Here is a 25885-nt window from a genome sequence, read left to right as displayed (position 1 = left end):
TGTGTATAAGAGACAGATGTTGGCTTCAGCTCGATGCATGAATGGTATAGGCAATTCTCCTTCCAGTAATATATGTTTTAAGATTTAAATTAATTTTCCAAAAAGGTTTTTTTTTTAAGTATGATTATTTTAGAGGATTGAAATCTTTTCTTAAAATTCCTAAAAACAATTTAAATATTACTTTGTATCAAAGAAAAGTCTTTAATCTCTTACTTTTTGAATGTGAGCTGGATGGATTATGTGACATTTAATGTGTTAATTGTTATCATTAATTCTTAAGATTTATAATAAAAATTTAAAAGAATGAGTATATTTTTTATCTCTTATATAGTTGCTTAATTATATGTAAATTATATATAAATTTTACAAGGCTTAAATATAAGGTTTAATTATATTAAATAGGAAGAGACTATGCAGTCAAAGCTGCAGCTGCGCCCAAAGGTGGTGCACAAGGAAAGGTAGTTGCTGTCATCGGTGCTGTAGTTGATGTACAATTCGACGATGCTCTGCCACCTATCCTTAATGCTTTGGAGGTACAGAATCGTACACCCAGGCTGGTACTCGAAGTTGCCCAACATCTTGGAGAAAACACAGTTCGCACCATTGCTATGGATGGTAATATTTTGCAGATATATAAAAATTTAGTATGAGAGTTGGGAATTTTAATTGTGATTTTTTGTGTGCAAAAATACAAATTGGCATTCAGTGGATTCAGTAATAAATTACTTTTATTATAGGTACGGAGGGCTTGGTACGTGGTCAAAATGTATTGGATTCTGGGTTTCCTATTCGTATTCCTGTAGGAGCTGAAACTTTAGGCCGTATCATCAATGTTATTGGTGAACCGATTGACGAGCGTGGACCCATTGCCACAAATAAACTGGCCCCTATTCATGCAGATGCCCCCGAATTTGTAGACATGTCCGTCGAACAAGAGATTCTAGTCACGGGCATCAAGGTCGTGGACTTGCTGGCTCCTTACGCTAAGGGTGGAAAGATTGGTAAGACATACATTGCAATGGAATTAGAGTTCTGAAAATGCAAAACCAAATTTAATTTTCTTTAGCAACATTATTGAAACTAATTCATCTATATCAATGTCTGTACTACAAGTCACTTTGATATTATGTATCCAGGCCTATTCGGTGGTGCTGGAGTCGGCAAAACTGTACTCATCATGGAACTGATCAATAATGTGGCTAAGGCTCACGGTGGTTATTCAGTATTTGCTGGCGTGGGTGAAAGAACGCGCGAGGGGAACGATCTCTATCATGAGATGATCGAATCTGGTGTCATTTCTCTCAAGGATAAGACCTCTAAGGTAGCACTAGTGTATGGGCAGATGAATGAGCCACCTGGTGCCCGCGCCCGTGTAGCTCTCACTGGTCTCACCGTCGCCGAGTACTTCCGTGATCAAGAAGGTCAGGATGTACTATTGTTCATTGATAACATCTTCAGGTTTACTCAAGCTGGTTCTGAGGTAAATAAATATAATTTGTTAAGCAAATTTAAGGTAGTTTTAGCGAGCAAGTCCCAGTCAAAAGTTAGTCCCTCCATATGACTAATAATTCAATAAAAATATTTTGCATAAGATTGTACATACGTATGCGATTGTGTGACGTTTATGTCACAACGTTACACTATCGAGTTGGCATTGAGCGATAAAATCAGCTTAAGTGAAAGGACAAAAAGAAAAAAACAAAAGATTGTTTACAAGTTTATTAAATAAAGAATTCCACGCTAAATTAGAAAATTGGGCTCTGATGAAATAAATTGGTTTTTATATGCAGTTTATAATGAATGAAAAATGTCATAGACACAAGGTTCAATAGTTGATGATAGTTCTTGAACTATTGTGTATCAAAAATATAGAATTTGAGCTTTGCACAAGCAAAACTTTAATGTATTTGTAATATGTTAATTTAACCAAATGTTATTTCTCATTTTAATATACAGTCGAACTTCGATAACTCGAATCTCAAGGGACCAAGTATAAAAATCTTCAAATTACAAAGGTTTCGTCTTATCGAAGTTCGAGTAAAAGAGAGTTAACATATGAAAATTACGGAAGCTTTGTACGAGAGTTTATAATTTATAATGGGTTTTAAAGTAAAAAATTCGAAGTTTTTTGAGTCGGTTTTCGAGTTATAAAGGTTCGAATTATCGAGGTTCGACTATATTATTTTACCTCTGCAACTAGAATTTAAAGTAGCCAGACTTCTACAAGTCAAACTTCCGTTGTCGCTATCTCTACAATTCGAGGTCGTAGCTATAACCATGAGTAATAGCCTGGTATTTTGTTTAATAATTACATTTATTATATGTATGCAATAAATAATTCACTGTTAAATTTTTTTTTTTCCTCTAAAAGCCATCAGTCGAAAAATTATAAACTCTCCTACAATCTTCGTAAGTCGAATTTTCATATATTATCCCTCTTTTACTCGAATTTCGATAAGTCGAAAACTCTACAACTCGAAAGATTTTTCTGTTGCCTTGAGATTCGAGTTATCAAAATTCGACTGTATTAACATATAAAATAAATATTAAAATTTTATTTAGCTCAAAGACAGATTTTATATTAAATTTCTTTGTTATACTCGCCTTTGTTATACTCGCACAGAGATTTCTTTATCCATAACTAAATAACTTTATGACATTCACAGAAAGTCCAGAAATTCGATCATCGCTCCGAAATATAAATGTATTGTGAATTGCTGCTAATTATATATACGTACTTTTTCTCTCGACTTTATTCAATTCGCTCGCAAAGTTGTTGCGTGAATTATGCCGCTAATTGTCTTTATCAAGAACGAGGCGCTTCCGATAATAACGTTGGGGTAGACGCGCGACCCTCTGTACCGGGGGAAAAACGATTGCCGGCGAGGGTCGCGCTGAAATTACTTCTTCGATTACGGGCGACTTCAAAGGATTCGCTTTCCCGAGGCGTCGCGCCGACTAGGATTCTCGGGGTAGGGAGCGAAATGAGAGAACCCCGGGAGGACCGGGATGAGGGGGGGCATGTAGAATCGGGGCGGTTACGCAACGGGTAATACGCAACGAGGGAATCATGCTGATTCAATCAGACTTGCCGTCTCGCCTCACCTTCCTAAGAGGGAAAACGGGCGAAACGCGCTATGCTACGCTTGGCTAATTGTTATACCTATCGAGATTTCAGAGAATTTTACGGCGGTGACGAGCCTCCTATTACGGGAATTATACACAAAACATACTTTCTACACGGAAAAAAATGGCTGTTGCCACAACCTAATAATTGTGATAATTTTCACCCATCAATATAGAAGAGTTATAGAAACTAAAATATTTTGGAAGTGATTTATATAGTTAACTGAACTCTCAGCCTCAATGTTGTGACGTGCAACTATATCATATATATCTCTCAATCATACTATTTGTTGTACAGACCATACTAGAGAGATAACAATAATGCTTCGGTTGAGGCAACTACATATATGAAGATATTCTAACCGAATATTATTTATCCTAAGCACTACGGTTGTGACAACTGATAAGCATACCTTAACAGATGAATGCCATGTAACATCAATATAACTTAAATTCACATGCATTTCTTTTCCAAACATAGAGAATATTGTTGTAACATCCACAACAATTTTTTCCGTGTACGTATATTTAATATTTTACAACAGCAAGCTCGGTGGAAAATGAGAGAATCATCGTTACACCTTTAAAATATGTATACGATAATTGCAAAGTGATTGACAGGTTGACATTTAATTCGCTGGCGTCGCTCGAAGGATATCTGCGATAACTAAAAATTTAATTGATTACCCGACTATATAAGGTACGTTCGCACGAAAATTCGTTGTCGGAGGTGAAGATTCGGTGCATTGTGCGTATCAATGCGTTTTGCCGAATAATGCAATTTGAATGCCGAGACAATCGGTTTACGCAACCTCAATTCCGCATCCCGTGGTTCGACAGGATTAATAGATACTCATATTGGGATATACCCGGGGCGGTCTTGCTTGACGTCAATAACGTTAATTAACATATCAACGAGACAATCGTGGAGACGTGTATTCTCTGCGGTAATACCTTTCGCCTCCTAGGGCCCGGGTCCTTTATCTCTCTATACTGGGGCTCATTCAAATCTTGATACAATTCGCGCAACGTGCGCGGATGCTCGCGTGCCATTGTTGCGTGAAGAGAGACGGATATATGCTGCCACAGTTCACCATTGTGCCGAGCGTACGCTTATGAATTAATTGCTTTGCGGGGGCTTCGACGGGTCGCGGATCCGATCGTCGCGATCCTCTTCGATCTCCACATTGGTGCCGGAGAGGACATATCTCACCCCGTAATCCGGTCCGATCCGAGTTACGATGCCGTTAACGTCCCGTGGAGAATACAAACTTGGTTGTCTGCAGCATCTTTTATGAAAGACAACGCTTTTCGAGTAAAGAACTTCAAATACCCGGTTCTCGTTTACCGATAAAATACAACACTACCGCGTGTTATTCCGTTTTATATTTAAGATAAAATACGGTAAAATATAAGTTTATCTTTAAGATAAACTGCGTTTATCGTAAGCCTTTAAAATCAAATGTGATGCGTTAATAATATTAATAATATTAATTAAAAAATGATAAAATATGACACGTTAATAATGTCAATTTAACTTGCACCATGTTACATGCGTGATTTCATGTAAGACTGTAAACTTTGGTGTACTTTATATGCGAAACGTGCCTACATTTATTCGATGCAAAAGTTGGAAAACCGTCAAGGCACGACTTAACGTTTCAAAAACAAGGACAAAGAGGAGGATAAGTCGATAAGTAGCGCAGAGAGCAGCGGAGCGAACAATGAAAAGCGTGACTGACTAGTGCAGGATGGTATCAACAAGACGTCATAAATAATTGAAGCGCCACGTGGCCTGGGAAGATGGGCTCGTTACTTTCAGCCCGTCTTTTTCCGGTCCCGGGAAGAAAAGATATTCATTTTTGATGCGGCTTACGCGAGTCTGCCCGAGCTCTTTTTCCGCGCGCTCGCTCGAAACTTTAAATCGCACCAGAGACACGTATCCGCTATGCGATTCGATAAGAAGCTTGCTCCCTCACTCGTTAGACATGCAACGTGGAAAGACAGGCGAGCGCGAAGTATATCGTCGGAGGATAAAAGATATCGGGGAGGGGGGGGAGGGGATCGTTACAATCGCAAAAGGCGCGAGGTGGAACGAGGGAAATTGACGACGCGACGGTGGGAGAGCAAAGGAGCGGAGAATATCTGACGAATAGCGGCATTGTCAATTATGCGATGCAAATAAGCGAACGTCACGCCGCATCAGCAATCCAGCGGGGAGTTTGCGGCTCTTGCACACTCAGGTCCGCAGCTGTTGTCTTTATTATTTGAGATGTACCATGGCTTTGCCGGTGCAGTACGAGCAAGCTGTCTTGGTATTATAGAAAGACTCGCGGAAGAAATAAACACGGTTACTCATATAGCGACTGCCTTCATTACCGTTGGAATTCTCAATAAATCAGTCGCGATTTGCTAAATAAGACATAGTGAATATTATATAATTTTTTAAAGGGTTATCGATATTATTTGAATAGTGAGCCAACGCTAATGAATTAATTGCTTGCGGGCGTCGACAGGTCGCGAATTCGATCATCGCGCGATTCTCTTTGACCTCCAATTAAGTTTATTATCTGCACGTCCGTTTTATTTCCGAAATCATTGGATATGTAATAGCTTCCGCTTCGCGTGAAATAAATGAGAAGAATCTTCGTAAGAAGCTGAACGACAAACGTAAGAGACAAGAGAGAGAGAGAGAGAGAGAGACGTATCGCGGAGATTTCATTGTGCCGTTGATAGCGCGATATAAATAATTGAAATGCCAGGTTGCGTCAGAATAAAGACGAAAGCCGACGCTCTTGACGCCGTTCAGCTGCAACGGCGCGGAATCACCCTATCCCCCCCTCCCTTCCTCCTCGACTCGCGATCCCCGGCGTTTCACGTTTCGCCGACTGCATTTGGCATCTCGTGTCCGGCCGTGAAAAGCACGAACCGGCTCTCCGGTGCTCTCTCTTTCTTCTCGCGCCACGCCGCCACCGCGCCGCGCCGGTCGAGGGCCGCGGCGAGAGGAAGAGCGAGGAGGAAGTCCGCCGAGAGATCCGACGGACGATTCGCAGGAAATTGGATGCTTTTATTTCGCGCGATTTTCTCTCATGCAGCGGAGCAACCTTCCTCTCTCTCTCTTTTCCCCGCTCTTGTCCAATTCGTTCATCCCGCTCTCCGTACGACGAACCGAGCCCGTGACCGAAAGATCGGAACGATTTCTCGAGGGCCGCCATCCGACCGGCTCTGGTTTTTCAGTTTTTGTGAATCGACTGCCACTTTCTACGGAATGTAAAAGAGAACCAGATTTCTTCGCGGCAAAATAATCTTTTCTCTTTCAAGATAAAGGAAACGAATCTTCTACAGCGATCGATAAAAAATCTTGAAAATAAAAATTATAATTTAAGAGCGAAGAATTAATCCTTAAGGGGGGGGAGAGGTCTGGTTTAGGACGCTGAAAAATAGGTGATTTTCGTGAATTTTTTAACAAAGAAAAATAAAGTCGATTTTTCCATAACTGCACGGATGCTTTACTGGATACTTATATTATACAAAAAAAATTTAAGATAACGTCATGACAAATAAGTGATTAAAACGCCTCGCTACTGAAGTTACAAAATGGCGGGCGAAATAGAGCCGGTAATTTCTGTCCAAAACAAAAAAAACAAAAATATTTTTAATTTGCGTAGTCTAATTGTATAGCCGATGAACTAAGAACATGTTTAAAAAGTATAAAATTGTAAAACATTTAGGACTTTAAAGAAAAAGTGACACTTTTGAAAAAAAAAGTTTGCTTTCTTTATGCAATAAAAATTGTTTAAATTAACTTTTTTAAACATGTTCTTAGTTCATTTAGATCATGATTGACAATAATTTAAATAAAGAACTTTGAATGAAGTCGATACGTCAAAAAGTTTCTTTTTCTATTTCGACCGCCAATTTGTAACTCCAGTATAGCGAGGCGTTTTAATCACTTATTTGTCATGACGTTATCTTGAATTTTTTAAATTAAAAATTTTTTTGTATAATATAAGTATCCAGTAAAGTATCCGTACAATTATGGAAAGATCGACTTTACTTTTCTTTGTTAAAAAAATTCGCAAAAATCACCTATTTTTCAGCGTTCTAAACCAGTCGCCCTCCTTAACAAACGGTAGATAAATAGACGGTAATTTGACAAATAATTAGCTTTTATAACTTGCTATCTCTCTCACGGTTCCGTTACACTTTATATTCCTTTTCGCAATAGTCGGGCGCTGATAGCATCGCAAGTGCATCCCATCGCGTGCACGTTTCTTCGATACACATCGCGCGCACGGCAACACGCGATACGAAAATTCTCAGCTCTCGTCTTTCTTCTCGTGTTAATAAGAATTATCTCTTACGTGTATGTGAAAGTGGTGTATCTCGTTGGGTTATACCGGAGTGCGGCGAGAGATTCCTCTCTCGGGGCGCACAGAGGGTTTTGTGGACTACATCTGGAGGGAATATCGTCACAACGTCGAGGGGAGTTACGAAACACTCGAGTGCAATTTAGGACGGGCCTGTCTCCCGGAGTCCCTTATAATCGCGCCGGCTCACCGGGGTATAAAACGGAAACTCGTGGACCGTGCTTCTTGGCAGTATAATGCGAAACAGACAGACCTTCCGCGCTGCGCGGAAACTTCGAAGTCACGATTGCAACTGCAATACTATAGTGACGTACAGAATCTCGACGCTCTGTAAGTGCATAATACTCGATCAGCTAATGGAAATTTTCGAGAGGGAATTTTATTCGACGAATTAATTTATATGATGCATAATTCGCAATTTATATGATGAATAATTGCGTAAATAATAATATTCTCAGTCGATGGCTGTCCTTCCCGCGATTTACGCACAACGAGAGTTAAATCGTACGTCAAATATTTATATTTGCATTTATTAATATTATTTTTAATTTGAAATTGTAATTAAGAGTGAGGTATTAAATAAATCAAACGGCGTAATTGAAAAGAAATTGTTTAAGTCTATTAAATTTGACGTGTTATATAACTGGAGCGACGGGAGGTGTTTCCTATTGTGTTCGATAAAACACGACGGAATCTTTGAATGTCGATAACATCATTGGTTCAGACTATGTCGTTGACGTAACGTATATACAAAAAGAATCTCGACAAGGGGCGCGCGCACGCCACTTCGTCGGAAGGACGGGTTCTCGTCGAAATCGCTGTCAGACAATGTGGATGGCGGGCTCCTCCGGTGCCCGCCTCCTCGAAATACCGTGCAATTTGGCGCGTCTTGTCGCGGAGTACCTTAATCGCGGTCGAGCCTCCGAGTGGAAAACGGAGTAGCGAGAATCCTGGCGGCTCTCTGTATACGGGTCCGTGTATATATACACGTTGTCTGCACGTATAACAAACACAGGCGCGCTATACCCGTATATAACGTCCGCTTGCGGATATGCCCGGGAGAACGCGAAGGAAAACCGGCTATAGACGGTGAGAAGGTTGCCCCGGAGGCAGCGCCAAGCTTACCGATGTCAGTCAGTCAACCGGAAATCGCTTACCGCGCCCAGACCATCTCGTATTTTACATTTCCTCCCTCCTCGAACCCGTCATCCGCCGTTCCCGCGCCGCGCCATCCCCCGCGACGCCCCGGCTATTCGCCATTCGCCATTCTGCTTGCACAGCTTTCCATGTCTTTTTCATGCTGTACCCTCTTTTCAGACGACGAGGTGCGAACCCCTCCGCCGACGGCGTTGGCGGCCACGGCGGCGGCGGCGGCGAGGGAACGGAGTTATACTGCAAATCAATTTACTACGGGCATTCCGGACGGGGTCCCCTCGTCGTTTCGAGGGGCGGATTATAAATTTAAATGTAAACCGACGCGACCCCGAGGGGCAAAAGTGAGGTGCCCTTCCCTCGCAGGTGCGACCGAGAGTGATGCTACGCAAGCCGGCGGTTCGCCTGCCGCCTTGCGTTGGCAAACACCGTGATGCCTCGGACAATAGTGAAATCGAAATCGTATTATCGCCATCACTATCGCGCGAAAAGCTCGAGAAAGGGGCTGATTTGTAATGTATTGTGTCGTCCTCTCCCTCGTCTGTGTAAAATCTGAATAAATCGCGATAATCAAAAGACTCGGATCATTATCGCTAAGATTCGACTCATTATCGAGGGGACTCGTTATAAAATTTACAAAAGATTGCAGTGTTCCGATAGAATAGTAGACATATAAATTGAGAAATTCAATTACCCTTTTAATTCAGATAGAAGGCCGTCCGTTTTACGGGTTTAAGTAAAACAAATCGGCTTAATCCGGAATAATGTTCGCTGACGATGCGTCAATAGCCAAGCCAGCTGAGAGATAAATCCATTTACTGCAATACGCGCAAGCGTACCGTAATTCGTTTTCGAACGGCTGAGTTCGTACGACAGGGAACACTTTAATCCCGACCCTCCAAGCGGCGCATTCAAAAATGTCAATTGATTTCTGACTGCGTGGACTGCGTTTCAGTTGATTTCGCCATCAGATTGTACTTGTGCCGCGTTTCGTCGCCCGACACAGATCTGACTTGACGGATTATGGATACACAGGACCGGAAGAATCCTCCTCTCAAATAATATAGTTTACAGTTTAGTTACCAAGTGGCCTTTTATTAAAATACCCTCTCTCAAACTTGTTAAAGTTCTCACGCTGTCGAACGAGATCTAATTATATTGGATGGGCAATATTACTTCTTACTAGGGCAATATTTGTATGTGTATACCGTACGGTTGCGTGATAAACATTTTATTTTATACATTGCTTTATTATCGTCTGAATTTTTTACATTCTTAATAAAATTTACGTAACGAAGTTATTTACTGAGATACTCGCGCTTTCTGAATTTTTCTGCGCATGTCCCGCCTCCGCCTCGAATGCCCTAGAGAATTATTCATCCTCGACATTTCGTGGAATCACCGTTGGAATGAAAATGTTAGTTTCGCTGAAAGTGGAATAAATTACCGGTAGGTAGCTCTCTATCCGCAGCCAAGAACCACACACTCTCCGACCGACCTGCGCTTTGCGCGCTACCTTTGTATTTGGCACACGTTGGGAATGTTGGGTATAGTTTATTCCGTGTTGAATGATTTTCTTGGGAAATACGATAAAACGGCTGTATAAGTGGCCGATAAAGTTTTAAAGGTACACTGACCTCTGCAGGATGGAAAATCGATAAAGGGCACAGTCCGTGCTTTCGCAACTGCATGCCGTAGCGAAACCGTAATAAAATCGCGTCTATTTTTTTTTCATCCGCTTCGTTAACCTTGCACTCAATTGCATCTAATAACAAATATTATTGTCCGACACTGGAATTATGAATTCAGCAAGTAAAAAAGGGACTGTAGGAATAATTAAACGGAAAATTAATTTAGACCGTGAAAGAGCTACAATTAAGAAAAATTTTGTATCTTCGTTGTTGTTTACAATATAGATGTAATTGAACGAAATTAATGTGTATATTGTACGAAATTATCGCGTCGTTAAACATTTAAATTTTCACATTACAGAGAGAATAAGCGCATTTTAAGTAGTACGTCCCGACGAAAGATCAGACGGTAAGTCGTACTTCGGTATATCGAGCGATATAACGAGGGCTTAATCAGGCGTCGAAGGGATGAGTCCGGCAATTTAAATAGCAGCGGGACAGACATTTGCAGTATAATTTTGTTGAAATTGCGAAGTCTCACGAGCGTCGACTGTTCGCCGACGCGTCGTTAAGTTGATCACCTCCGGCTTTTAAATCGCGAGCTTCGATTCACTGAACCGTGACAATTGACTACGTCGAGACTCTTATTTATACTCCAGCTCCAATTGCATTTACGCAATAGACTTTAACGAGCACTCTCTCCGCTCTTAAAATGCAAATTACGCAAATATATATCCGACAATTAGCTTTCGTTAAGAAATAAGTACTTCGCAGCCCTTTTTATTCTCCGGTAATCAAGAATTACCCCGTCCCTCATCCCCCTACCCCCTGCGAGTTTCTATACGTCTTGACGATCGCGAGAATGCTTGAAAAAATACAACCGATAAAACTGCACCTCTCGAACGATCGTGGGAATATTCCATCAGAGATTTGACTTTGATCGGTCGGCGAAGGGGAAAAAAAAGTGCAATTGACCGGACTACGTTAGATCCACATAATTTTCTTGTAGCTCTTTCGTCGAATAAATCAACAAGGTGGATTTTCTTCTTCCTCTCGGAAACGATCTGCCGCTACGCGGGGATCTTAAAAGAATAACGAGGCCGGGGGTGGCGAGAAGAGCAAAAAGGGGCTGTGAGAAGAGAGCGCTGAAAACTTTTTTTTTTTCACTTTACTTCCCACACCCCGGACCGCGCTCTGACTTCTCTGCCCTCTTCCCCGTTTTATATAACGATGAAACGTACGCCGCGCCGCTTGGCTTTCGGATCCTCGCGTATCCGCGCGCTTGGATTTCGTGACCGGAAGCTGTCAGGCTTGTATCAAAGTTTCATGTGTGTTTTTGACATCCGCCTCGCGCTGGGAGGCTGCAGTGCTCGAAAATGGTACGCGCGATGTTTGTCAACGTCGAGTCGCTGTTCTCGAAACCATTTCGCCGTCTTCACCGGTTGACGTTAGTAGCGGCTTGCGTGCGGGATTTCAGATTATCGCGAGGGATAACGAGGGGTCGCGCGGTGAAGAAGGCGCGGGCCGGAGGAAGGGGGACGGGGGTGACAAACGGAAAACTTTGAGTACATGCTATTTTTAACGCGCCTAACGGCTGTTCAAACAGCCGTAACGTGATCCGCGGCTTCAGCGTCGACCGCGAAAAGGAATGACGGCCATTTGTCACAATGCTTGCCGATCGTTTTTATCGAAAACGCCGAAATACCCTTTGCAAACTATACGCGCACACGATGCGAAATAAAAGTGATAAATGGCGAGGGACTCTAACAGTTTCCTGTATTCAATATAATACAAAAATACAGCGAAACGACTATTTGGTTAAAGGTAAGGGATTTTATTAGCGCGTGTACACGTAATACGGGTCATTTGAGAACGCGAACTGAGGTCGCCGAGTTGAATAATTGGGCCTCGGGTTTTATTAAAACATCGTCGCCAGTGGAATCGCACGGAATGTATCTACGTAACCATCGGTGATTTATGCGAGTTATTTCGCGTTGGGACTACGCCCGGTTACATCAGATGGGACGCGGGAGCAACGGAAAATGAGAGTACGAGGGAGCGGTACATGCGCGCATGCACATACTAGGTGTTACCGTAAAAAAAGAATATCTATCTTTTTTTTTACGTGTAAATCATTTACATGTTTCTTATTTTCTATCTCTTTAATGTACGATGCCCACGTTTAGATGGACACACGAAAGGATAGAAGATCGCGTTTTACTTTCTCTCCGGACAAAAATTGCCAATAATTATTCCCCATTGTATACACATCAACATTAATGTAAATTAATTATTAACAAATAAACATCAAAAAATTATCAACTTCATCATTTAAACCTGAACGCAATTCCCTATCTTCTAATTTTTTGATTAAAGTTATACGCGGATCAACAACTCCGATAAAATTTCGCGTTCCACCCAATACATGCGGCACGAAAGCCTATTTTCCATGTACCATTACTATCGTCGGCGTTGTTCGCGTTCGTGCAGGGAGGATGTTATGGATGCGGCGAGCGTGAAATCAAATTTCTAACGATCAGAACGATTCCGGGCGCGGCAACGTGCGCCAGTTCGAGGGTGTTCGAGGGACGGAGGTGCGCAATTCCATCCTCGCCGAGCCCTCGAAAATCGGGCGACGCGACAGCCGTGCCGACGGATGCGAATGTGTGTCCCATCGATCGATAGCCCGTTTTAATCTGGCGACGATCTACGTTACACAAATCGCGCTGGAGCGGGTGCAAACGAGTACGGATAAGCGACGAGAAGTTTACCATTTCTGGCTTCCGATGTGTGACCCGATATGACCTGCGGGGTGTGTATTTTTGCGCGATCGCGCGTGAAACTTCGGCAACGTGCCAGATTCGACCGGGAGTGATTTCACTTTTCATTTAATGAGACACAAATTCCGGCGTGTTATAAATTGTTGTACCACGAAGCTCTAACGCGTTCACTGAGTTGGAATTTTAAGCGTTTTCCGTCACATGAATAAGAATTGTTTGCAGAGGTCTTAAGCCCATGTCACATTACGTATTGCGGATCGGATTGAGATTACGGATCGTGAGTCGGAAGCCAATGACGACGAGGCAGCTCTGGATACGCCTGGCCGTGATTGGCTGAATTCCGATCCGCGACCCGCAATTCCAACCTAATCCGCGTTTGCAATACGTAGTGTGACACGGGCTTTATAAGTACGTTCGGTTCACGAATACAAGATTAATTCTTTGAATACTGTGCAGATTACACATCAGCGGTTAGTACAAGAGAATCGCCATAGTCCACGGATAGAGATGTAAATAGAAAAAAAATCAAATTGTTTTTTTCATAAAATATGTATTTTTTTTTAGAAAAAAACATAAGCCTCGTTTTTTTCAGCTATCTATTTAATACCTATATTTTGCTTAATATAAGTTAATTTTTCATGCTTTTTTATTTTATAGATTTAACTAGATTTAAATTATCATCATTTTAACCTATACGCAGAACGAGAAAGCCAATATATTGATTCTGAAACATATTTTGAAACAAGGACTTCAACGAATAATTATAATAAATTCTACTTAAGGAAAAAGTTGTTAGAAAAAGAATTAAAAAGATTCTCCTTTTGTAAAAGTCAAATGTAGATCACATTAAAATTAATTATATAATTACTATTTACAATTAGTCGTGCTATCGGAATTTAAAAAAAACAAATTTGTATTTTTTCAATTAAATAAAACACGTTTTTTTTCAAATGTTTTTTTCTATTAGAAAAACAAACGGTTTTACATCTTTATCCACGGATACAAATGCATTTCTAATTTGTTTACAAAATAGCTAATGTTTATAAATGAATAGTATCATAAATTAAAAAAAAAACACAAATAAATTAATAAAAATTCTACACTATATATATGTTGCGAAACCTATTCGATATTTTAAGCTTCGCACAAAAAAAAACTTAAGCTGAAATCCGATCACACAACACACGTAGCATCGTGCGATTCCGTATTCAAAGGATTAAACATTTATTTTTATATTGTGCGAGCGACCATTATAAGATTACCTCTGAGACCAATTAAAAAAGTTAAATTCTTTCTTAAATAGCGACCAGTAATAAAATTGTATTTACTTAATAAAACATTTTCATCGAAATTTTTTCGTTTTTCAAAAAAAAAAATCTCTCTGTCCTTCAAACATATAATGTTACAAATAAAATAAACAACTATTAATTGTCTCGTTTGTTTTAATATATATATATATATATACAGGTTTCCCATATTTGCTTTTTCTGTAATCGCAAGAAATTGCTGTCGCGCGGCTTCTGCGGTGCAGCGCCGGAACAGTGGCACCGAAGAAGATCCATTAACTAATTTATTTCTGGCGAGACGAATTCTACTCAGTAGCGGAACGTGTAATCAGCGGTAAAGTTAAAGAGGGGTGAGAGGGGAAAGAGGGGGAGGGAGAAGGGGGAGGGGTGATTCGCGTTCTCCTTTCGGTCCGGCACGAACCGGCGTCTTCCTGGCTTTCCTGCTTCTCTCTCCGCGGCAGTTTCATTTACCCTCGAACGGGTGAAAGACTACTCCACGCGTCCTCGAGAGCTCGAACGGCATTGTCGTAATGTGGAAAGTTGGTGAATTGGATCTGAAGTTTTCTGAAAACAAGACTATCCCCTTCGCCCCCCCCCCCGCGCGTTCCGGCTGGCTCGTACGAAAGACGGATGAAGGAACCGGGCGGTAAAGCTGCGGTGGCCAGTCGATTCGAAACGAGGGAGGGAACAATGATGCGATCGGAGGCTCTTGGAGAGCTTCGCTAATTGTCGCTCGATCCCATCGAATCGAATCTCGCCGTCACACGAATGTCACGATTTAACGGTCCCCATTAAATTTCTAAGATTAGTCGACCTTGCGGACTTTAAAAATTATTAACGTGTTGGAAGTACAAAGTGTGTTTAATGTAGCGCGAAAGCCGGATGCTGGCTCATGTAAATTCCTTGAGCGGACAGGAGAAAGCTACTACGGAGGGAAAAAGGCAGACGAGCGCGCGCGCGCGCGCGCGAGCGTGTTAAGCGACATTTCGTGATCTTAATACGGAATAAGGATTACACGGTTCTTTTCTCTGCGTTCTCTGCAGATATTACTCTTGACGTCGTTGCGAAAATGTGCCCCATTGCCATAATGGAACCGTGCGGACGCTTCGCAAATTTATTTCGTTTTATTCCTGCACGAATGATTCTTTTCTTTTCTTTTCGAGCTCTTAATAGCAAAGAAATTCTCGGAATGGAAAAAACGACGGAAGCGAACGATTAGTCGGTCAGAATTGGTCGGCCAGAATTGGATAATATGGTTTTTCGGATTGCGCCGCGCGCGGCCATCAGTTACAATAACGCGATTATTTAACCATAATAGCCGGCTGCGCGGGCTCGCGCATGCTAATGATTTATTTTAGCGGGATTTCGTATTGAAAGGCCGCCTAAACCGTGCTGCACAAACCGTGGCCCAATCACGCACGCCGCAGATCCAGATAGATTCGATGGCGCATAATGCGCGGAGATTCGAGCTAATAAATAACGGGAGGCCATTGTCTCGTCCGCGCCAGTCGATCGTAAAATCACGCCGGCGATAACCGCACGGTCGCATTATTTCCAGAAGCGCACAGATCAATTGGCCGGCGGCTGATAAAAACCGTTCCTAGTCCCCTATGTTATAGGAAGCTTATAGGCGCATCGTCCATTGTTCGTTCAGGAGCGAAATTCTCAACCGTTTTTCTCCCCGATACGATCGAGCTGTTAACAGCATCGCAAGCAAATCCAAGCCTAACTTAAGAATATAAAAACTAACAAGTAAACTTCGGGAAACGTCAGACGTCGATTTTTCTTAAATTTTTTACAGATGTTTCTTACGTCAAAATATGAAAGAATCTGTCATTAGTTTTAGCTCAAATTCACTTTTTCAATTAAAAATAAATTTTTTTATTTTACGTAAATACATGATTTTACACATATTTAAAGTTGTATTTCTTACAAAAATGAATCTACAATCTACACCCAATTTTTTGAAACTTTTTTATATTTTTTATAGATTTTAGGGTGTAGATTCATCTTTGTAAGAAATACAGAGCTTTAAATATGTGTATAAAGTCGTGTATTTACGTAAAATAAAAAACATTTTTTTTAATTAAAAAAATGAATTTAAGCTAAAACTAATGACTGATTCTTTCATATTTTGACATAAGAAACATCTGTAAACAAATTTGAGAAAATTCGGCGTCTGACGTTTACCCCGAGGTTTACTTGTAAGAATACGCGGAATTTGAATTTATAAATTTTACTCGAGCGCAATTTTTTCAAAATGTAAATTTGAACGAACGCTACAGCTTAATAAATTCTTTCTTTGTAATATTTTCGGTATAGGGATTAGTTCGCGAATTAATGGCCAACTCGCAGCATTAGATCATGGTATATACGGTATATATGCGATCATTAATAACGATTATTAATTAAACCGACGACTTTAAAGCCACGAATGTTACCGGCTTCATTTACCTTCCTCCTCGGGCGAAATTAAATTTCGGGATGTTCTTATCACGGGCGGAGATAGCTCGTTTGAGGTGCACGTTAAACGCGGCGCAAGCTTCGGCGTTGTTCGCCGCGTTTACCGTGCGTGTATCATTTATGCCACGCGTAACGAACGTCGCGCGGCAACCAAACGCTCGCTGTTGGATTTATCAGTGAAGCGAGTGTCTAATTTGATAAGTGTACATAGCGCGGGCAAACAATTCACGAAGTGTGCTCGGCATACATTATTGCAGCTCGAGCGGTAAGCAAGCGGCAGCGTTAGGAGCGCGCCTCGAGAGCGAAACGTCGAATTTCGGGGTGGAATTGTACCGTCTGATATTCTAGTTGCGAACGTGATGTACATATGTAATCATGTTATCTTCGTGGCGCTGTGATACGACGCGTGAGTTATGACAATCTTACGTGCGTATATGCGGCGTCTTTTCTTGCGACGAGCGGAGAAAATCGTGACAAACGTACGTTCGACTTTTGAAGATTTTTTTAAAGAGTTTTTTTTTCGAACGAGGCAATAATTTTTTTTTAATTAAGGGGGGAGATTCAGGTTTGCCGGCCGTAAAATTAGCCCTTGTTTCTGAAGAAATTTTTTTAAGGAAATCTACACGGAAAGAACAATTTTACTAAATCCCGATCTGAAAAAAATTTTTGTTCAATAATCGAAATAATTTTGTGCGAAAAGTGATTGCTAGAATATTAAAACGTTTTGCAGTGATTTCAGTTTTAACATTCCAACAAATTATTTTGATGATTCAACAAAAATTATTTTCAGATCTGTTTTTAGCAAAATTTTTAGACCTTTCAACAAAATCGTTCTTTCCGTCTAATATTTTAATGCATGGCGTGATCTAAAATGATGTCAATTGCCTGAAATTTGTAAAAATGATAGCATTTGAAAAAAAAATTTTTTTGCCCTAAAAATTTTTTATTTTTATTAATAACAAATTGAATGTTTGTTGTAAAATCATGATTTAACGCCATGCGTTAAAGTATTAGAATCAAGAGGAAAAAAGAATCAAGGTGATATCTTAATTCGTTTTTTCGTATAATTACTTCCGTCAGCTCAAAAAACATGCCACATTCAATCGCCACTTGGAGACATTAAAATACATTTTTATATAAATAAAAAATATTTTTTTTGCTGTTTAAATAATATATAAGTTTGTGCAAAAACCCGCATTTTATGTATATAATAGATTTCCTTAAAAAAATTTATGAAACAAGAGCTAATTTTACGGCCGGCAAACCTGAAACCTCTCTTAACAAAATAATGAATTGTCTTTGTCTACAATTTAAAATATTTGTTATGGAATATTATGGAATAATTTATAATTATTACGAAAATTTGAGTATATTCCTTGTACGTCTGGAGTATCTACATGTATATAACTATGAGGAAAGCGCGCAACATTTCACGTTCGTTTATATCCTTCATGTGATTTCGCGACGAAACGCACCTCCCTAAAACGATCCCTAGATTCAGATGAATCGCTCTAATACTTTTTCACGACGTGAAACTTACGTCGCCTAACGCGGCGGTGTCACTTTGCGTTCGCGAGACATCGCCGGGAGGTATAAATTCCGGGCCTTGGATGGCGAAGTTCGCTTTTCGTCGAAACCGCTCCTTAGACGCGGATTAGGTGATGCTTATACCGTAAAAGTAACGTAATTTATGAAGCTACTTAAACCTTAGCCCTCGAGTATAATATTTCCGCTTGCGCCGAGCGGCTTCCGCAAAAGGAGATGAACTCTTTGAACGGGAATAATCGTTATATGTGACGTGGCAGCCCGCGGGTGCGTGCTCCTTTCAGTAGCATATATGAAACAAACTGCAATAGAACTGACAAACGAAATCAATATTGCTATCTGACGTACTTACATTCGCTTGAAAGCTCTTTTTTGTTATTCAGCGAGCGCATGTTAATGTTGAGAAATTTTCCAGTGACGTGTATACAAAAATATGTTTACCAGTTACTATTCCAATGCGTGATGGTCTTCTTTGCGTATAGCATCCTAAATACGTCGCAAGTAATTCTTTAAACGTGCGCTTTTCTAAACTTTCTTTTTCCGTGCGTATAAATCGTTCTGCGAACTCGCACACGTTTGTTTTAAACAAATGCGCGCCCATAGCGTAGGCCGAAGGGTAGCACAACATTTTAACAAATGAAAAGTTTCGCGATGTTTTCCGCGTGAAAGTTTTGCGAGAAAATTAAAGCGCTTCAACATTGTTTTACGAAAGTCTGAAAGAAAATTTATCTTCGCGGCGCATTATGTAACTATGCTAAAAACTTAAACTATATATATATAATACACAAGGGTAACGGCGGGATAGGATCGCGTTTTGCACCGGTTTGAGAGAGTTGTCGTATCGCCGGTCGAACATTCTCGCGCTTACGGCCATCGTAATGTTGGATGTATAATACAAATATAATAAACGGTAATAAGTCGCAGTAATAAAGCACTTTTGCATTTCGCCCGTGTGCTAAACTCGTAACTTACATCAAGTATCTTTCAAGGTATATATTTTATACAGTATATCATAAGACACGGTCGTGTCTCGGTAAAATATACGCTAGAAAAGATGGCACTGCAGGTGACGAGCCGAATGAAAAAGCTGTCACGTTTATTTACATATTTCAAGCACCTTGGAGTAATTAAAAAATGTGTTATGTAATTATATTGACTGTTGATTTAAGTGTTAGTTTTACGGATAACAGACTTCGGAAGCTCATCCTATATCTTCCCATCTCCGCCTTCCCTCACAGTTATTTTCCTTGGCAGGAAATATTTCTTCCTTCAACCTTTCTCATGCCTTAATCCTTCTCATTCCTTCGATCGCTGTCACGCTTTAACAAGCCGCTAACCGAACTGTTAATCTACGTCATTAAATATCGATGTAATTTCTCATTTCTGAAAGGCGTGTACGATTCTATGCGGGGGACGTCTACCGCGGGATACGAAATTAGAGCGAAGGGGGTATTAATCTGTGAAAACGGTGACGGCAGTCGCCGAGTGGAAGAAAGAAAGAAAGAAAGAAAGAAAGAAAGAAAGAACAGGAGACGGCGGGAATGGAGCGGCAAGAAGAAGCCGAAGGGAGGAGAGTGATCGAAGGCGCGCGAGAGGGGATTCGTGTGAAAGAAGCGGCCCCGAGCGATTTTCATACAAATTCCCGAGCCGCCGGTAATCATAGCGAAATTAAGGTCATCCATCACCCGCGGGACTCATTCTATTCCGCTACCCCCACTTAATAGTATTCCGCTGAGCGACGTAATTTTGTCGCTCACATCCCCCTTTGCCCTCCCCCTCCACCCCCGCCCGGACCGCATGCACGCGGACCGACAAGACGGAAGAGTGAAGTGTAAGGATGAGAGGGCGGAAGAGTGGTTGCACGGAGAGAGAGAGAAAGAGAGAGAGAAAGAGAGAGTAAGAGAGAGGGTGTGGAAGCGCTTTTCTCGGCACTTTCCAGACTGACGAACGAAATCCACGGCTCTCTCTTCTCTCTCTCTCTCTCTCTCTCCCCGCTCCCGGGCTGCGTCGCATGCACATCCGTCAACAAGCCGGCTGGAATATTCGCGGGATACCTCATGGGTAATGCGAGAGGTTCTCCTCTCGCGCGATATCGCGATGAATTAATTACGGACGGTGTGTACGCCGTCGTTGCACCAGCGAAGGTAATTTTTCAGCATTCTGCAGGTTAACGTCCCTCACGAGAGAGCGGGGGGGGGGAGGAAGGCGGGGAAGGGAGAGGGACGAGCGCGTATAACGAGTTACTTTATGCAAGATAATTCGTGCGTTATTCATGAGATATTTTTTAATTAACTTCACATATTTTTCATCGTCCATCAGATTGGCGGGAACAGGATTTTTTTCGACGGAAACGCGCGAGTTCTTCATACATCGGACCTTCATTAGTCAGCTTATTACTTTATAGACCGTCTATATATACGTATATACGGCTTTCGCTGTCCCGTGGATTGAATAAATACATCCGCGTCTATCTAAATTAATTCTCCCTTCATCCCCCTATTTGATCGTTCAATCATTCAATTTCGCAAATTAATATTCGATTCACTCGAATTTCTCTCGAACAGCATTATTTCCTTTACGGACACCCTCGCCTCTCCACCTCCCCCCTCACCATCATTCATTATTGCGAATTAATTAACTTTATGGACGGGTGAACAGATATGTATATGCATAGTACATTTATATTATTGAAATGGGAGAATCATAAAGACGACATAAGCATTCAGCGGGCGAATGATTTCTGGAACATCGGCGGGACCGTTTAATATGCGCGGATCTCGGACAACGCGCGAATGTATTGTCGGTTTGTGCATTGTGCGAACTAATTTTCGAGAATACGCGCAGTCGGAAGTTTACGAGTGGGAAAGTATGAAATTTGTACAACGTTCAATAAAGCCCGTAAATTAATTCCGCACGGTTAATTTGAGTGCGTCCTGCAGAGCAATATCTCTGCGGATTTAGCGTATACCGCGCGCTGTTTTCGCGCAAATCAATTCTCGAGGACTGGAGAGAATTATGCCGGCGGCATTAAATTCGCTAGGCTTCACGCAGCTCTCGGTGGTTTCAGTTAATCTATGTATTAATAAAATGCTTCAAAAAAGAAAAAAGTATATAATAGCGTATTACGTATTAATTTGTTACACGCACAAGTTATTCATCCGCTTATTAAATAAAATATATATGGTAATTTTGACAAATGTCGAAATTCGTTAAGCACACCGTGTTTTGATTATAAAGTTTCTCTGCCGCGAGATTAGGTTAAAGCAATACCAAGCCAGTCTGCTGTACGGCAGATCGGAATACCGGCAATTGCTACAATTGCGCAGCGTTGCGGGGAAGGGAATCTTATTCGACGCCAACTTTCGATTTTCGCTCGATATCTCGGATAGCTCCAACTACCTATAGCGGTCACTTAATACGACATCGGACTTGAAATCGCACCGTGCGAGGTCATTCGAGGGACGTTCACGGGAATGAAGTGCATGTCCAGCCGAGGACCTGACCCAATTGCGTCTCATCGAGAAACGTGCACGTATCGTGGCGACCGTGGCTCGGCATTCGGGATTAGGAGCCACCTACATCTTCCGGTTTTCGGTCCGGAACACGAGACACCCGAGTGGCTCATGCTTTGTCCCATTTCTCGAAATTCACGTTCTATTATCAAGCTCCTATGAGTGTTCGGGAAGGACTTCCGGAAAGTCCGACTGGATGGGACAGCAATAAGATAGACGATTTGCGTACGTGAGATAGCATTTGTCGAGAAGAGGAAGGGAACAATATAAACGCACAGCAACTTATGCAAAGCATAAAATATCTGTAGATTGCGATGACTGCCGCAGACAGATATTTAATTTAATACAAAAAATCTAATTATTTTAGGATAATTCACGAAAAAAGGAGATCTATTATTTTTCTAAGAGAAACTGTAATAAATTTAAGTAATAAATAATATGTATACAGGTTTTAATGGTTAAATTATACGCCAGTGTTCTACAAAAGTAAAAATGTTATATAAGCATAAGTAAAAGTTACGAATATATTAAAAAATTATAACTAAAAGAAATGAAAAATGTGCCTTGAAAAAAAATCTGCTCTTGTTATTAATAGAGTACAGTATAATTTTATGTTCGTCGAGTTTATTTTGTCCTTTACCTGAACATTAATTTCATGGAGTGTACACCGCGGTACAGAGGATTAATTATTTTTCAGAAAGAATTCTAAACTAATGAAGCAACGTTTAGTGGAAATATTTCTAATTTTTCTAATAAACATGTCAAAGGATACAATTGACTGGCCGGCGACTATTATAGAGATAATTTCTTAATTTCCAAGGTCGCCGCAGATTTTGAATTACTAGACTTTTATATTTTTTATATTTTCTTGACATTCGTTTTGCTAAACCTTTTAGGAATCTATGTAATATTCGCGTATGTAACATTCTCTTTACATTTTTACCCATGCAGAATATCCTATCATAATTTATCCGTTAAACCCTCTCTGGGACACCATACTTCTTTATTAATCAGTAATCAGCCATTTGTTCTTTGAAGGATGTGATGAACGTGATACGGAACAACACAAGGAACCTGTTACGGCGTCCCTATACATAGTGGGGCACGGAAAGTTACATTAATTATAACTTAACGAGCATGAACTACACACGTATTACACGACCGCGCATGTAACATGTGTCGTTTGTCATATTTCCACCAACTCCGCCCTGCGCCACGGTCCGGTGTGATATTAATTCAGCGTCATGCGTTACGTAAACTATGAAAACCAGCTATTTCAATCTCATTCGTAAACGTTGAATTCTCGCGAAAGAGTGTGCACAATTTCACAAACAAAATTTGGCGACGAAATACTCGGTTAAACATGTTATCATGGTAGTTACCTACATATGTACGTGCATAATATATTTCTCGAGTATGCACTTTTAATGGATTAGACACACAAATATATTTATCCGGCGCATCGCTCATATGTCGGTCTGCCGCACGGTTTTACTTTCAGTAGCACGAAGACAATTCAGCGCGATATGAAACTTGAAGCTCATCTGTGAGATGATTGTTTGAATGTCTTCAATTCTTCCATTTTCCAGACTCTCGCGTGACTATATATTCCTCGCCTCGCGCCTCTTAAGGAGCGTCGCAAATGGCCCGCAAAATTTCTCGAGGATTCCGCTCGGAAGTAATACTAAAATTTCACAGGATTTTCCACGATAAAGCCGATCAAGCGCCAATATTTTTCCGTGTAGAAGGATTTGCGCGGTACGGCTCGTGTGTGTGGGCGGGCGCTGTTTCTTCCGGTCGTTGCAGTTTCTCACGAGCGCTGCAGTGCAGGGAAAACGAAAGAAACGCGAAACGATCTGGGCCGCGCAGGCAAGAGTAACGGTATTTTTCGCCCTCTGCAGCTTACCAGCCGTTTCCTCGCTAACAAGTGGACTTAAAGTGTGGGCTCCTGCATTTTTTATATGCGTTTAACGCAGCGCTTTTAGCCCCTAGCGGATGGTGTGGCGTGGATCGTACAGAATCTTATTGTTTGAAAGCGTAATACGTGGGAGGAATTATGCAGATTTGTACTTTACGTGTACCCGAGTAATTTTTAAACATTTCAAGTCGTTTAATCGTCGAAACTCTTTAAAATAAAATTTAAAAAAGACCGACAACTTTATACAGTTAAAAATTAATCTTGAACGTTCCCTTTAATTTATAAAATACACCAGGAATAAGACGCTAAATTATTACGAAATAAAGTTTTTACTCCGGCGAATCAAATAATTATTAGATTCATCAGTCTTCATCAGTTCTACGTTGTCGAATTATTTTACACAAGTATATTAACAACCGATTTTCAAAAATTATTTTTGGACACAAGTTACTTCTGAGACACACGACGACTGCAGGACCGACGGTGAAAATTTAACGGAAACGTATAATCTTCTCTCAAGGAAGATATAACAATAACGGGAGTACGGGCGTATACTTTTCGTTCGTGCCACCACTCGTGCACCGTAAGCATGTACATCCGCACCCGTGGATATGTACGGTCGCGCGCGTTTTGCGTATTCCGGGAACGGGAACAAAAGCCACTAAAGTAAGCTCGTATATGATGCCCGGCGCGTCGTAAGCTCCCACGACTTCGCCGTCGTGACACACTGGAGCCCGGGGAAACGCGCGAGGGAGAAGGAGGGAGGATGGGGGGGAGGGGGTCAGGGGGGTGAAGAGCCTTGTCGAAAAATTGTAAGAACTTTTCTAGGGCTTGTCGAAGGCCTTTTCCGCCCGCCACGAAGTTTGTCCATGAACGTGGTCTCGGAGTGGACGAGCTCGTGTGTGGCAGGGAGGGGTTAGGGATGCCGGAGGGCTTTCTAAAAACAGTAATTTTTCTCCCCGAACCCCCCCACCGGTCCCATCTCCTGGTTCCCGTAGTTCCGCCGCGGCATTACTCCCGACTTCTCAGCTCCTCCTTCCACCCGTCGAGAGGGGCTTGAGAGCCGAACTATCGTCTCGTAGAGAGCGGAAGTATGATAAATTGAAACGACCATCGAGGAGAGCGATTTTCAATCATATCGGTGCTCGCTGTCCGCTCTTCAACTATACTTACATCACGAGCGAGAAACGAGCGGGGACGAGGTGGTTCACGAACGGTGGTTACTTTGCGCAACGGAAAAGTTTGTAAGTTATTGACCGATAAACACGTTAAAATATTTCGAGAGAGCCTCTTTGTACCTTTCGTCTTCGACACATAAGTGCGATCGTATGTGGCGTCGTATACCTATAAGGAAAAGAAAAAAAAACCGCGAGACTAGAGAGAAGGGTGCAACATATAAAATATCCAACAGATCCTAGGCCGTTTTCTTAGTGTCCATATGCTTTATTATGTATTCAGAATTACTCGAGCTCGAGACCGGCGTGAGAGAGGTGATGTAAGTTTAAAGACGCCATGTGTCGGGCGGAAAGCCGTATAGGCGCCGGGAATACTTTCCCATATAAAGTTTACAGTCGCGGCTATAAAGGAGCAGGCGGGGCAGGCGGGGGAGGGAGGGAGCCGCAAAAGAGTGCCGTTAAGCGATACGAGAGAGCGGACGGAAAGAAAGGCGTCAACGAAAAGCTACTTACGCAGTGCCGTTGTGTCGGCCGATGGACACCAGTCGATATATCTGCAGCTCGACCCGCTGCCCAGTATCCGGCACGAATCTGTATGTACACCTCGAGGGCCCTTGAAGATACGGCGACTTTATTTGCCCGAAGCCACGATCCGATTTGCTGAACAGCAACCTGCTGTCCAGCGTTATGTTGCACACTGAAACGGAACAAGACGACGCTTGGTGTAGAAATACGTTAGAGCGACGATACACGATCGCATTTTACTTGAATTAACATTGATGCAATCGTCGATAAATATTCCCTATGATTCTTAACTTCTTAATTTTGTACACAGAAAGAACGATTTTGTTGAAAGACCTAAAAATTTTGCTAAAAACAGATTTGAAAATAATTTTTTATTGAATCACAAATCGGAAGAGCACACGT

General features: G+C 41.5%; 2 protein-coding genes across 2 annotated transcripts in view; one reads left to right on the top strand and one right to left on the bottom strand.

Moving 5' to 3' along the window:
* LOC105451578 (ATP synthase subunit beta, mitochondrial-like) overlaps window positions 1-1576 on the top strand; it is a 2726-nt gene extending 1150 nt beyond the window's left edge. The window contains exons 2-4 of the mRNA XM_011692125.1: window positions 403-615; window positions 738-1001; window positions 1137-1576. Coding sequence (XP_011690427.1) covers window positions 403-615; window positions 738-1001; window positions 1137-1561 — 902 coding nt within the window. The 3' untranslated portion in view covers window positions 1562-1576. The remainder of the gene's footprint in view (window positions 1-402; window positions 616-737; window positions 1002-1136) is intronic.
* Window positions 1-25885, bottom strand: part of LOC105451562 — a 246107-nt gene that overhangs the window by 115839 nt on the left and 104383 nt on the right. Inside the window, exon 4 of the mRNA XM_011692085.1 lies at window positions 25472-25655. Coding sequence (XP_011690387.1) covers window positions 25472-25655 — 184 coding nt within the window. The remainder of the gene's footprint in view (window positions 1-25471; window positions 25656-25885) is intronic.

Source organism: Wasmannia auropunctata, unplaced genomic scaffold (assembly GCF_000956235.1).
Source record: "Wasmannia auropunctata unplaced genomic scaffold, wasmannia.A_1.0 LD336050.1, whole genome shotgun sequence".
Taxonomy (NCBI): Eukaryota; Metazoa; Arthropoda; class Insecta; order Hymenoptera; family Formicidae; genus Wasmannia; species Wasmannia auropunctata.
This window is presented reverse-complemented; position numbering and strand designations above follow the sequence as displayed.